The sequence below is a fragment of the Saimiri boliviensis genome, chromosome 17 (assembly GCF_048565385.1).
Source record: "Saimiri boliviensis isolate mSaiBol1 chromosome 17, mSaiBol1.pri, whole genome shotgun sequence".
Taxonomy (NCBI): domain Eukaryota; kingdom Metazoa; phylum Chordata; class Mammalia; order Primates; family Cebidae; genus Saimiri; species Saimiri boliviensis.
Window position 1 is genome coordinate 1,862,411 of NC_133465.1, and position 15,403 is coordinate 1,877,813.

Consider the following 15,403-nt stretch of genomic DNA (forward strand, 5'->3'; position numbering starts at 1 on the left):
ACCAACATGGTAAAACCCTGTCTCTACTAAAAATATAAAAATTAGCTGAGCGTGGTGGCAGATGCCTGTAATCCCAACTGCTCAGGAGGCTGAGGCAAGAGAGTCTCTTGAACCTAGGAGTTGGAGGTTGCAGTGAGCCGAGACTGTGCCATTGCACTCCAGCCTGGGCAACAGAGAGAGATTCCATCTCAAAAAAAAAAAAAAAAAATAGAGGAAAGCAGAATAAGTTCACCATCAACATAATTTAAAGGCTGACAATAGAATGGGAAAAATATTTATGATTCAATGTAGTACATTGCAACATCTTATAGAGTATAAAGCCTTAATATATCTCACCCTCAACTCTCGGTCTGTAAATAAATCTTTGCTAATCATTATGAGAAAAGTTTAACCGTATGTAATAATAACCTTTAAAATGTTTTCATTATTTTACTCAATAATTTTACGGTTAGAAATTTTTTATAATTAAGTAATCAAATACATGCAAATTTATGACTGAAACATAAGTTTTAATGGGTGGCATTTCGAGATTTTTTTAAATTACAAGAAAGCATTTAAAAATAACAGTTTTATCTTCAAGTTAAGGCTTTATAAATAATTAAGTACTTATTGACAGTGGAAAAGTTGATTTTGTTGGAGTTGTGTGTAAATTTTTTTATTTAGAGTTCGTCAGGGATAAGCAAAAATTGCCTCTTACAAACTACAAGATATATTTTATTCTCAGGAATTCTGCAGTAGAAACTGTAGAACAAGAGCTTCTCTTTGTCGGATCTGAGACTGGAAAACTTCTGGCCATGAGAGAACTTGTTAAAAAGGTATATGTGGATTAATATCTTGAATTTTGGTAAAGTTTGCCAAGTCTTACGTTACTGGTGGGAGGCTATTACAGTGGTAGCACTGTATCATCATCATCTTGCCTTGTATTCAGTAATCCATTGGCAAATTGATAAGAAAGTACATTGTGCCAATGATATGATCATCCTGCATCGTATTTAGTAATCCAGCAGTAAATTGTTAAGAAGTATATGGTCCCAACTTTTATCCCAAGGGAAAGAAGCTTGCCTCTCAGAACATGGTAAGTTGTCTTTTTGCAGCTCAGAGTAGGCAAGGGAATGATCTACCTGATGCCCCCTGAGAATCTCATTTTTCCGCATTTGCCCTCTCCATTCCCCTGCTGGTTTCTTATAGAAGAACTGGGCCATAGTAGGACACTGAGTGGGGTTTTCTGTTTGTATCCTTTCAGTAAGTACTGAGTAGAAGCCATAGTTAAAAAGTTAAGACCGGGCGCGGTGGCTCATGCCTGTAATCCCAGCAGTTTGGGAGGCTGAGGCGGGTGGATTACAAGGTCGAGAGATCGAGACCATCCTGGTCAACATGGTGAAACCCCGTCTTTACTAAAAATACAAAAATTAGCTGGGCATGGTGGAGCGCACCTGTAGTCCCAGCTACTCAGGAGGCTGAGGCAGGAGAATTGCTTGAACCCAGGAGGCGGAGGTTGCGGTGAGCGGAGATTGCGCCATTGCACTCCAGCCTGGGTAACAAGAGTGGAACTCAGTCTCAAAAAAAAAAAAATTTAAGTCCTGAGGTGTCAGTGCTGGACAATACAAGAAATCTCCTAAGCCCTGCCCCTGGAATTTAGTTTTAGTCTTATTTAGGGGAATAAGATAAATATACTTATGTAAGGTAGTTTCTGATAAAGTGTCATAAAGGGCTAAGGAGTACTTTTTTAAGCATCCATATAGTCATAATGGAGCCACCAGGGTGAACTGAATTAGTTGAGCCTTATAGAAGAAGTGCCACTAAATCACTAAATTGATCCTTGAAGGATTTTCAGGATAGAAGGTGGAGGGAAAGAGTATTGATGGCTCTGGGAGCAGCCTGAGTAGAGCCTTAAGAGGTGGAAGTGAACACCATGTGTTTGAAGACCAATGAAGCAGTTACCTGTCTAAGGCAAACTGTTTATGGTATGGAATTCAAGAAAACCAGGTTACAGGGAAGTTTGGGTCAGGATATTTTTGAAGCTTGTGGCTACATAATTTTTAAGGAAAAGTAGTTAATAATCTGTAAGGGAAAAGACTGAAAGTAAGGAGACCAATCAGGCTTTTAAACTAGGTTAGGCAGAGATGAGGAAGAAATAAGGGCAGCAGCCTTAGTGGTGAAACATTCAGTAGAGTTGGAGATTGAAAGGGAAAGGTTTGCAAGTACCTGGTGACTATAGAAATGGTTTGCTTTAGTGGTTAAGAGCATGGATTCTGGAGCCAGCCTACTTGGGTAGAAGTTTTAATATTCTTTTTTTTTTTTTGAGACTGAGTTTTGCTCTTGCCACCCAGGCTGGAGTGCAATGATGCCGTCTCGGCTCAACCTCCACCTCCTGGGTTCAAGCGATTCTTTTGCTTTAGCCTCCCAAGCAGCTGGGATCACAGGCATGTGCCACCACACACCGGCTAACTGTATTTCTAGTAGAGATGGGGTTTCTCTATGTTGGTGAGGCTGGTCTTGAACCCCTGACCACAGGTGATCCACCCGCTGTGGCCTCCCAAAGTGCTAGGATCACAGGCGTGAGCCACCGTGCCCTGCCGAAGTTTTAATATTCTTTTTTTTTTTGAGACGGAGTTTCGCTCTTGTTACCCAGGCTGGAGTGCAATGGCGCAATCTCGGCTCACCGCAACCTCCGCCTCCTGGGTTCAGGCAATTCTCCTGCCTCAGCCTCCTGAGTAGCTGAGATTACAGGCACGCACCACCATGCCCAGCTAATTTTTTGTATTTTTAGTAGAGACAGGGTTTCACCATGTTGACCAGGATGGTCTCGATCTCCTGACTTCATGATCCACCCACCTCAGCCTCCCAAAGTGCTGGGATTACAGGCTTGAGCCACTGCGCCTGGCCGAAGTTTTAATATTCTTAAACGAATTGGCCGGGCACAGTGGCTCATGCCTGTAATCCCAGCACTGTGGGAGGCCAACTCAAGTGGATCACAAGGTCAAGAGATTAAGACCATCCTGGCCCACATAGTGAAACCCTGTCTCTTCTAAAAATACAAAAATTAGCTGGGCATGGTGGTGCGTGCCTGTATTCCCAGCTACTCGGGAGGCTGAGGCAAGAGAATCACTTGCATCTGGGAGGCAGAGGTTGCAGTTAGCTGAGATTGCACTACTGCACTCCACCCTGGCAACAGAGCGAGACTCTTGTCTCAAAAAAAAAAAAAAAAAAGAATCATTTGGCACTAGGAAATTTAAGGATTTCCAGGATATGCACTTGGAGAACGTACACCAGAGATTTTTAGCCACGTATGAGCTTTGGGAGGTCTGCAAACCCTCTAAAATTATATGTAAGATTTTGTGTGAAAGAGTGGTTACTAGCCGGGCGCGGTGGCTCAAGCCTGTAATCCCAGCACTTTGGGAGGCCGAGGCGGGTGGATCACGAGGTCGAGAGATCGAGACCATCCTGGTCAACATGGTGAAACCCCGTCTCTACTAAAAGTGCAAAAAATTAGCTGGGCATGGTGGCACGTGCCTGTAATCCCAGCTACTCAGGAGGCTGAGGCAAGAGAATTGCCTGAGCCCAGGAGGCGGAGGTTGCGGTGAGCCGAGATCGCGCCATTGCACTCCAGCCTGGGTAACAAGGGCGAAACTCTGTCTCAAAAAAAAAAAAAAAAAAAAAAAAAAAAAAAAAAAAAAAAGAGTGGTTACTTACTAGAAAGTTTCTTAGCCTTCATTAGATTCCAAAGGAGGTGGGTAAACCATCATAAAAAGGCTAAGAAACTCTAATATGAACAGTTAAAAACATAGGAAGCTGGTTTGAGAGAGAGTAAAACTAATTTGCTTGGATACACAGACGTCAGATGTAGTAAAAAAATAATTTGTTTACAGCTAGTAGTAGAGATTCAACTCCATAAGATAAAGATTATATTGAAAGAACTGAGAACCGAGGACTAAGCTTGGGGAGAGTAACATAATTAGGATAAATAATGTGTTAATGAGGGATGAAATACCACCTGTTGGGTACAGTGTACACCACTGGGGTGGTGGGCACAACTAAAAGCCCAGATTTCACTCCTATGCAATCTATCCGTGTAACCTAACTGCACTTGTACCCCTAAATCCGTAAGAAGAAAAATTAATTTCACCCAGAAAAACACAATGAATTAAAAAGGTATTTATTTCACCTTAAGCAGAACCAAAAAAAGTTTTGAAGCACAGAAGTCAAGAGATGATTATTCGGAGTTTGGGCATCTGTTATTGCAGGAGGGTGCAGGTGGATAGATTAGACAAGATTATTGGAATTAGCAAGATGGAGAATATAGTTCAAGTTGAGTGAAAATAACCAATTAGAATGTTGAGGAAGATGGAGGCAGAGTTAGACTACTAGCCCAAGAAATTTGGCCAAGAAAGTACACTAAATTGAACTGAGTTCTTTAGAGAGCTACAATCATATTATGAAATACTGACCAGCTGTAGATTTGATTGAGTTATATGTGCCAATTTTTGCTGTCTTTCTTTTAGGGTTTCAGTCCACCTGTTCTTGTTTTTGTTCAGTCCATTGAAAGGGCTAAAGAACTTTTTCATGAGCTCATATATGAAGGTATTAATGTGGATGTTATTCATGCAGAGAGAACACAGCAACAGGTAAAGTCAAATGTATACTTTGAAAATCAGAACTACTACTTAATTTTAAATTATTGGCATAAAATTTATGAAGTACCTGTTTTCATTCTAAAGGAATTTAATATGTATTCTGTTAACCAGAGAGATAACACTGTCTACAGTTTCAGAGCAGGAAAAATCTGGGTTCTGATTTGTACAGCCTTGCTTGCAAGAGGGATTGATTTTAAAGGTGTGAACCTGGTGATCAACTATGACTTTCCAACCAGCTCAGTGGAATATATCCACAGGATAGGTGAGTTGCCTTTATTCCTTTCCCTCTGTAACCCACTGATCTGTCTTAACCACCTCTGCTATTCCCTGCGCACATGGTCCTTTCTTAGTGCTATGAAAATCCAGTGACTTCTATAAATGAATTTCGAGAGCCTCCATCCCAAAATAATGTGTTTTTTAATGGTCTGATTTTTCTTAGGTCGAACTGGAAGAGCAGGGAATAAGGGAAAAGCAATTACATTTTTCACTGAAGATGATAAACCATTATTAAGAAGGTAAATTAGAAAAAAAACCCTAGTGTGAAATTGGCAAAATTGGATTCAATTAAGAGATAATGGCTATGTCCCAAATTCTGCTGATAATAGTGTTAGTTAACCAAATTTTAGCCATAGGAATGGTGGGAAAGGAAAAATGACCAAAGGGCCTTGTTTTTGCCCTTCCATTATTGGAATTTGGAAATACATATTCAAAGCAGAATATTCATTGTAAGTTTCAGACTCATAGGACTCTTTCAATGGCCATCAGTTGATGTTACCTTCTATGTAATATTAAGGTTTTTAAATTAGTGAATAATTTAAAATTAGTTAATCCCTGAGTCTCTACAAGCCAGTCAGCATTATCTCTTTTTCTTTCTTTTTTTTTTTTTTTTTTTTTGAGACAGCGTCTCTGTCACCCAGGCTGGAGTGCAGTGGCACGATCTCAGCTCACTGCAGCCTCTGCCTCCTGGGTTCAAGCGATTTTCCTGCCTTAGCTCCTGAGTACCTGGGGTTTCAGGTGCCTGCCACCACACCAGGTTAATTTTTGTATTTATAGTAGAGACAGTCCCACCACTTTGGGCAAGCTAGTGTCAAACTCCTAACATCAAATGATCCACCCACGTTGGCCTCCCAAAGTGCTGGGATTACGGGCATGAGCCACCGCTCCCGGCCAGCATGATATCTTGGTACATCTTTCCCATTCCTCTTAGGAGCACCTGGAGTTTTATATTTAGTTCTAGTTTTATACTGTGGCACATTCTAATATCATGAAATTATGGCCCTTTGAAGCCAGAGAAACATGATATGCTTTCACAATATCAGGTCTTAAGTCCATCATCACAGATTTTCATGTAGAAGATGAGTTTCCTGCATTTTGACTGCCTACAGCAATTTTTGGTTGATGATTCATAACACTTTACATTTCTTTTTTCTTTCTTTTTTTTTCCCCTTTAAACACTTTACATTTCTAGCAAATGAAATCTAGTTTTGGCCAAAGGGGATTTGTACTTAGATCTGTTTATCTGTTTTGGTAAAGCTTTTGATTGTGCTTTCTGAGCTTTGGCTCTGCACCTGTCAGCCTTTGTATCTCTTTGAACAGATTCAAATGTGCATGTGTAGAGGGGTATATTCCAACAACCTAGATCCACCAGATGCCTCAGAAACTCCAAGCATGTGAATCTGGTGACCCAGCATTAGTGTAGCTATGCACTTCAGCTTTCCATCTGTGAAATGAGGATAGTGATAGTATTTACTATACAGGTTTGTTGTGAAGAGGGAAGAAGTTACTATACGCAAAAACTTGCAATCGTGCCAACACTCTAATAGGCACTATCACTTAATGAACTTAAGCTTGACTCTGGCTTCAGTCAGTGCTTCCTCCAAGACTGAGTTTACCAGCTTTATAGGGCTTGATAAATGTTGAAATAGCTGCTATCTATAGTTATTCATTAATTTCAGCCTAGTGGGTAGTTCTGTCAGTAATCCAATGTGCTTACATCAGGTGATAATTGGTAATATATCAGAACACTGTGTGGATTATTTTGTGTAGTTTTAGTTCCCTTTTACATTGTGCAGAGGGTTTACTTATATAAACATCAGTTTAGCAAGATACAAGTTTATGTTTATGGGTTCCTTTTTCAGCGTTGCCAATGTTATACAGCAGGCCGGGTGTCCTGTACCAGAATACATAAAAGGTTTTCAGAAACTACTAAGGTACAATCTTGAATTTACCTGGATCTTTGTCTCTCTGTCTCTTTGTATGTATATTCTTTTTTTTTTTTCCCTGCTCTATTGCCCATGCTGGAATGTAGTGGCATGATAACAGCTCACTCTAGCCTTGACCTCCTGGGCTCAAGTAATCCTTCTGCTTCAGCCCCATGGGTAGCTGCAACTACAGGCATGCACCACTATGCCTAATATTTTTTAGTTTTGGGGGGAGTCGAGATGGGGTCTTGCTATGTTGGCCAGGCTAGACTCAAACCCCTGGCCTCAAGTGATCCTGCTATCTTATATCTTAGCCTCCCGGAATGCTAGGATTACATGCATGAGTCACTGAGCCCAGCCCAAACTGCTAATTTGTGAATATTATATGTTATTTACTTGCCCGTTTTTTATCCTTTGATTTTTTTTTCTTGAGATGAAGTCTTGGCTCACTGCAACCTCCACCTCCCGGGTTTAAGCAGTTCTACTGCCTCAGCCTCCCAAGTCACTGGAATTACAGGTGTGCGCCACCACACCCAGTTAATGTTTGTATTTTTAGTAGAGACGGGGTTTCACCATGTTGGCCAGGCTGGTCTCAAACTCTTGACCTCAAGTGATCTGCCCACCTTGGCCTCCCAAAGTGCTGGGATTGCAGGTGTGAGCTACCACACCCAGGCTTATCCTTGAAATTTTAAGTATTCAGATTCTTTCTTTTTTTATTTTTGAGATGGAGTCTCACTCTGTCACCCACGCTGGAGTGCAGTGGCACAATCTTAGCTCACTGCAACCTCCACCTCCCGGGTTCAAGCGATTTTCCTGCCTCAGCCTCCCAAGTAGCTGGGACTGCACCCACGTGCCACCATGCCTGGCTAATTTTTTGTATTTTTTAGTGAAGATGGGAGGGATTTCACTGAGTTAGATAGGATGGTCTCGATCTCCTGACCTTGTGATCCACCCACCTACACCTCCCAAAGTGCTGGGATTACAGGCGTGAGCCACTGTGCCTGGCCTCAGATTCTTTTAAAAGTATTCAGTGTAAGTGAAATATGTGGAGAATTATTTTAGTTCATAAAACTGATAAAAAAGTTAATTAATCAAAGTCAAACTCTGATACTTGTTGGCATAGTATATAAGGTTGGCACAGGACATCTTTTAATCACAGCCAGTAGCTTTTTTTTTTTTGAGACAGAGTTTAGCTTTTGTTGCCCAGGCTGGAGTGCAATGGTGTGATGTTGGCTCATGACAACCTTTGCCTCCCAGGTTCAGGTGATTCCACTGCCTCAGCCTCCCACGTAGCTGGGATTATAGGAATGCATTACCACACCCAGCTAATGTTTTGTATTTTTAGTAGAGACAGGGTTTCTCTATTTGGTCAGGCTAGTCTCAAACTCCCGACCTCAAGTGATCCGCCCACTTTGGCCACCCAAAGTGCTGGGACTACAGGCGTGAGCACCCGGCATCAGTAGTTTTTTAAAAGTCGACTGAATTTATCATCCCTTTGAGCTAGCTTTCTAAATGCTATTAGGTGATCTCATTATTAAAGTAAATCCAGTCCCACCTTAAACCAGTAAATGGTTTTAAAAAAATGAATTTTGTGGTCAAGGATCAAAACAAATTTTAGCTTTAGCTCTTCTAATTGAAGTTGCACTTCATTTGTTTCCTCTTTTACTTTGTAACTTTCAGCAAACAAAAGAAAAAGATGATTAAGAAACCACTGGAAAGGGAGAGCATCAGTACAACTCCAAAATGTTTCTTAGAAAAAGCTAAGGACGAACGGTAAGTACGTGGCAAGAAAAATGGCCGTCTGACACCGTCATAAAGTTAGAGTCGGCATTATTTTTCATTAGGGTAGTTTTTTAGTAGAATTGATACTACAGTCTACTGTATTTTAGGTTGCCTGTAATTAGGGGATTAGGTTTTTTGTTTGCTTGAGACAGTCTCGCACTGTCGCCCAGGCTGGAGTGCAGTGGTGTGGTCTCGGCTCACTGCAGCCTCTGCCTCCCAGGTTCAAGCGATTCTCCTAACTCAGCCTCCCAAGCAGCTGGGATTACAGGTGCCTGCCACCACGCCCAGCTATTTTTTTTTCTATTTTTAGTAGAGACAGAGTTTCACCATGTTGGCCAGGCTGTTCTTAAACTCCTGACCTCAGGTGATCCACCCACCTCAGCCTTCCCAAGTGTTGGGATTACAGGTGTGAGCCACCGTGCCCAGCTGGGAATTTGTTTTAATGTTGGAATTTTTCTGTATCAATATGTTAATCATCTGGTTTTTTTTCCATCTTGAAAATAGGATTTCAATTCCCTGTAAATGAGAATTGTACTGCTCACCTTCTCAACACAGCCTGCATTAGGACATGCTACTGAGGCCAGTAATTAGGACCATTGATTCACATGGATCTAGTCTTCCTTGAAGCTCCATATTCTGGGCAGGATTTCAATGTAGTCTTAGGCTTATGCAGATGCACATTGTAACAACTGTAAAAAGTGTTACTTGGGTTAAATTTGTGCTATCTTAGCTGAGTTTTATGAGGATATTAGAGCATCGTTTTTAGGATACATACAGGCTACCTTATTTTGCCCAGTAAAACTAGGAAGCTTTGTATTTTGAAAAGGATAGGCCAAGATATTCTGAAGAGTAATACTGTTTCCACTGTTGAAGGAAGATGGCACTCTTCAAATTCTGCCAGGACCAGGTCACGACATACTCTAATAAAATTGTCCAAGTCTGTAATTTATTGTTTTTCCCCAACAGTGCTATCAGTGGCCTAGGATATTACCATCGTGAAATAAGCTAATACTTATTTCCAGTTACCTCACATCTGTTCTGTAGATGTCATTAAAAAAGAAAAAAACTGTCTCCATCAACCAATAGGCCCTTACCAAGTTGTCCTGCAAGGTACTTGGGTAGTGATCGGGTATACAGATGAGTATAAAATGCGACTCTTTTCCTAAAGTTAGGGAAAGAAGATTCATGTACATGAAAGAAAATTAGAGACTAGTTTTTAAATAAAATAGGAGTTTAGAGAAGGGAAAGATGATTGTGCATTGGTGTGGTTACAGAAGTTTCAAGAAAATAAACTATCTTTAAGGATAGGTAAAATTTAAGCATGGGAGATGGGAACCAGATGAACAAAGGCATGAACATTAGAGTCTACTTTGTAAATATGTGGAGCAAGAGTCCTCACGTGTTAGTATTGACTATGAGGAATAAAGGTCAGTTCAAACATACAATGTATATGGTGTCCCAAATTTTATTGTACTTTTAAGTTTTAGTAACTTGGAAAGGATAAGTGTTACAAACTGAAAAAAGTATTAGTCTTTTAAATTCCATTTTACTTTTTCAGTTTTGGGAATTCATTCACATTCACTTTTTTTTTTTTGAGATGGAGTCTTGCTCTGCCACCATGTCACCCAGGCTGGAGTGCAGTGGTTCAGTCTCAGCTCACCGCAACCTCCACGTCCTGGGTTCAAGCAGTTCTCGTGCCTCCGCCTCCGGGGCAGCTGGAATTAACAGGCGCCCGCCACCACACCCAGCTAATTTTTGTATTTTTAGTAGAGACAGGGTTTCACCATGTTGGCCAGGCTGGTCTCGAACTCCTGACCAAAGTACTGGGATTACAAGTGTGAGCCATTGCACCCGGCCAACATTTTTGAATTTTAATTTTCTATGGCAACAGTTTCTGGGTGGCATGTAGACTGATGGACTCGTAGAGAGCCTTGTCATGCTTGGCTACCTTGGTCACCTAATCTGTCTTAATAGTCTTTTTCTTGTTAGTGGGAGAGGAGGGGGTCACATCAGAACTGTTGTGCATGCATTACTCTTTGGAGAGTCTTAAAGCCAAGATAACAAGTGCTGTCCTTTCAGGCACTGAGCAGCAACTGATGAAAATTTTTACAAAGGTCACATTAGCTAGAACATAAGATGGTGTCTATGTGGAATTTTAATAAGATATATCAGTATTTTAAATAATCATACTTTAAATGCTTTTTTAAATAAGTTTGTAGCATTTATACTATTGCGGATTTTTGTTTGTTTTTTTGAGACAGGGTCTTGCTCATGTCACCCAGATGGAAATGCAGTGGCACAATCAGGGCTCACTGCAGCTGTGACCTCCTGGGCTCAAGCAGTCCTCCCACCTCAGCCCCCCGAGAACCTGGGACCACAGGCTTGGGCCACCATGGCTGACTCCTTTTTTGTATTTTTAGTAGAGATGGGGTTTGCCATGTTGCCCAGGCTGGTCTCAAACTCCTGGACTCAAGCAATCTGTCTGCCTGGGTCCCCCAAAGTGCTGGAATTACAGGCATGAACCACTGCACCAGCCTACTTCTGAGGTCATTAAAACTTCAATTTGTACTAAGACTTGGAAGACAACTTGGTATAAATCTTGGCATACCAGCTCCCTGCTTAAGGTGCTTTGGTTGTGTCTGCATTTTCCTCACATGTAAAGGCCATACCACTTAACTTAGCATACAAGCAAGACCCATCATGATCCAGCTCTGGCTTACCTCTACACTGTTGATGTTCCCTTAATGATCCCACCCATCCCTGCAGGCTCAGCTCATACCTCTGTGCTGATAGCTCTTAAGGTTGTATCTTCAGCCCCAACTTCCCCATTGAGCTACAAACCTGAATCCTTGTGGCCTAGTGGACCTCACTTCAGGTACCACAAACTCGGCCCCCTGCAGGGAGTGGGGAGGAACTGGATTTGGAGCCAGAAGAACTGGTTCTATTATCTACTTCCTTGTGTGGAGCTGGGATTTGGAATTGTATGAGTTAATGTATACCAAAGAACTTTGTATTACTGTAATCATAGTTTGCAAACACTGATTATTTTCTCAAAACTTCGTTCCTTTACCTGTTACCGCTTAGTTAATGACATTCAACCTTCACTAGGCTATAGGATCAGACAGATAGGATTCATGTCCAACATGGATTACATGATCAGCTTTTCCCTTTCTTCCATGAGTGATGACTGACAAGTTACTTAACCACTCTGTGCCTCATTTTTCTCATCTGTAAACAGACGATAATAATAAAATACTCCTCATAAGTTGTTAGGAAGATTACCCCAGTTAATCCATGTAAAGCACTTAATAACAGTGTCTAGCACTTAGCAGGCACTGGATCAGTGTGAACTCATTAGGTCAGGATCCGAATCTCTCTTTCATACCATGTAATCATGTAGTTTACTGTGATGGTTTTGCCTCATTTAGGTGATTGTGATTTTCTAAAGGGCAGAGACCATGTCTAATGCATCTCTGTGTTTCTAGTGCCTCATTATTTAATATACAGTAGGTTTCAGTCAATGTTTATTAAACTAGTGGTAGGGTTATAGAAAGTAAATATATCTAGAATTTTTTATTCAGTTTTCCTTACTTTCCTCTTCACAGGAAAAAGGTCACTGGTCAGAACAGCAAGAAGAAAGTAGCTTTTGAAGACAAAAATTAAAAGCAGACTTTAAAAACAGTGTCCCAGAAATGCAATTTTGTGATCCCAGCATGAATGTTGTTCTCATGGAATACTTGAAGTCTTACAGTCACCTGTACCAAACATTTGAAATCAAATACAAGTACATGGACTGGTGAAAAATGATCCTAAACTTTCAAGTCAATTTCAATTTGTAGGTGCCTTGTTTTTTTTCTTGAGAGATGGGATCTCCCTATGTTGCCATGGTTGGTCTTGAACTCCTGACCTCATGCAATCATCATGCCTCCGCCTCCTGAGTAGCTGAGATTATAGGCACAAGCTGCTGTACCTGTAGTTGACTTTTAAATGATTATACAATGGAAATAACATTCATTGACATTTCTGGGGTTTGAATCCAGAGAGATACTTCTTATAGAAGAACAAAAGTTTATGCTAAAAATATCACCCAAATGTGGGGAACTCTTAAGGACTTTGCCCTTCAAATGTGAAGGAAGGTGTAATGAATGCTATGGAGAGGCATCTGGAACAGAAATTCTAAATAAAGCCTTCACATTAAATACCCCTTCGACCCCTCACTTTTTTTGTGGATGGTAGTATGGGCTGTCTACCAAGAAGAAACCTGCTGCTCTCTTAATATTTCCTAATTTGTTGATGGCCTCTTCTGTGGCTGGTTATTCAAGTTCCCTGGGATTTTAAATTCTTTGGTCTATTAAGCATCCTTGTATTGGACACTTAATACCTCAGCTGTCATAATATTGCACAGCATCAGGATCAGCTTCTCCCTTGCTTCATTTTCCATCATTTAACCATGCTCTCTCCTGTCTCTTTCCACTTAAGATTATTTTATTTGAATACTGATAAACATTTTATCCTGATAAGGAAGAACATTCCTGTTACTTGATACACCTCTGTCTTCATTCTCTTACATCTTATCTTCCCTTAGGTTGATGGCTCCTCATCTAGTAAGCAGATCTCTGCCTAAGCTAAAGGATTATGATCATATGGTGTTGGAGACTATTAGCCATTCGATTTTTCTCAAATATAAGTTCTATATAATGGAATGAAAAATTGACTTTGTACGTATAAGACTGGTGCCTAAGAATGACGTGAATGTTATCAGTGCGACCATGAAGTATTCTCAGCAGCATTTGAATTCAACTTACTTATTTCCTTTATTCGTAGCTTTTGATTCTACAGTCCAAACAGGTGGACTTTGTTTTGAATATTTTAGATGGGACAGAAATTGTTCCTGTTCAGAATTTATTTAAAGAAAGAACTACTGGTACAGGGTATAAAAATACTTACAAGAATATGAATTTTTTGTTTGTTCATGCAAACGGATCCTTTACTCAATATATATACTAGAGGTAGGTATACTGGTGCAAGCCATTTGCCAGCTGAGTGACTTTGAATAAGTTCTTAATTTCTCAGAGTTTCAGTGTTCTCATCTATGAAATCATGTCTCAAATTGGAAGTACGTAGCAGTGTGCCTGACACATCATAAACTCACAATAAGTGTTCCTTTAACAAACATAGATATTATTAGGAATACAGGCTTGATAACACAGTGCCTACCCTTACAATATAATGTTAGAGATAAGGTAGAGGATGTCATTAAGGTATCACTTAATGACAGTGACACATTCTGAGAAACACATTGTTAGGTAATTGTATCATTGTGTGAACATATGTTTTATACTTCCACAAACCTAGATGGTATAGCCTGCTGTACACCTAGGCTATATGGTGTAGTCTGTTGCTCCTAGGCTACAAACCCATACAGCATGTTAGTGTCCTGAATGCTATAGGCAGTTGGAACATACCCTACTGTAGACTGTTCCAAACATTGCATGCTTAGCCTTTACTAAATTTATTAAAAATATTTTTTTGGCCAGGCATGGTGGCTCACACCTGTAATCCTACTACTTTGGGAGACCTAGGTGAGCAGATCATCTGAGCTCAGGAGTTCAAGTCCAGCCTGGACAACATTGCGAAACCCCATCTCTACTAAAGAAAAAATACAAAAAAGTGTTAGCCAGGTATGGTGGCATGCACCTGTAGTCCCAGCTAATCAGGAGGCTGAGGCAGGAGAATCGCTTGAAGCTGGGAGGTGAAGGTTACATTGAGTCGAGATTGCACTACTGCACTCCAGCCTGGGAGATAGAGCAAGACTGTCTCAAAAAAGAAAAGAAATGTGTGTGTGTGTGTGTGTGTGTGTGTGTGTGTGTGTGTGTAATATACATATATAACGTATCTTTTCTTCAATAAATTAGCTTACTGTTAACTTTTTTACTTTATAAGATTTTGTTTTTCTCTTTTTTGAGAAACAGGGTTTGTTACCTAGTCTGGAGTTTAGTGGCACAATCATGGCTTACTGCAGACTCGACCTCTTAGGCCAAAGTTACCCTCCAACCTCAGCTTCTCAAGTAGCTGATACTATCGGTGCAGGCCACCAAACTCAGTGAATTTTTTTTTATTATTTATTTTTGTAGAGACGAGACGAGGTCTTGCTTGTTGTCCAGATTGGGTTTTTTAGATTTTTTTTCTTTTCTTTTCTTTTTTGAGATGAGAGTCTTGCTCTGTTGCCCAGACTCGAATACAGTGGTATGATCTCAGCTCACTGCAATCTCTGCCTCCTGGGTTCAAGTGATTATCCTGCCTCACCCTCCTGAGTTGCTGGGACTGCAAGCGTGTGCCACCACACCCAACTCATTTCTCATTTTTGTATTTTTAGTAGAGACGGAGTTTGACCATGTTGTCCAGGCTGGTCACAAACTCCTGACCTCAGGTGAGCCACTGCACCTGGCCTTTTTAGACTTTCTGACTCTTGTAATAACACTTAGCCTAAAATGCAAACGTACAGCTGTAAAAAAAATTTTTTTCTTTATATCCTTATTCTAGAAGTTGTTTTCTTTTTTTTAAATTTTACTGTTTACTTTTAAGCTTTTTTGTTAAAAACTAAGGCACAAACACATTATGCTAGGTCTACAAAAGGTTAGGATCATTAGTCTCTCTGTCTTCCACCTCCACTTCTCATCCCACCGTTGTATCTGCTATCTGTCGCTGACCAAAACATCATCATGTAGCACAGGACTCGTGTGGCAAGTGCTCTGTTAGATGTAAGGCCATGATGCTAAAGCATCA

General features: G+C 40.6%; 1 protein-coding gene across 1 annotated transcript in view; it reads left to right on the plus strand.

Annotated features, from left to right (window-relative positions):
• Positions 1-12,816, plus strand: part of DDX52 (DExD-box helicase 52) — a 31,597-nt gene extending 18,781 nt beyond the window's left edge. Inside the window, exons 9-15 of the mRNA XM_003929064.4 lie at positions 725-815; positions 4,503-4,625; positions 4,746-4,896; positions 5,074-5,149; positions 6,773-6,844; positions 8,516-8,608; positions 12,223-12,816. Coding sequence (XP_003929113.1) covers positions 725-815; positions 4,503-4,625; positions 4,746-4,896; positions 5,074-5,149; positions 6,773-6,844; positions 8,516-8,608; positions 12,223-12,280 — 664 coding nt within the window. The 3' untranslated portion in view covers positions 12,281-12,816. The remainder of the gene's footprint in view (positions 1-724; positions 816-4,502; positions 4,626-4,745; positions 4,897-5,073; positions 5,150-6,772; positions 6,845-8,515; positions 8,609-12,222) is intronic.
• Positions 12,817-15,403: the final 2,587 nt, after the last annotated feature.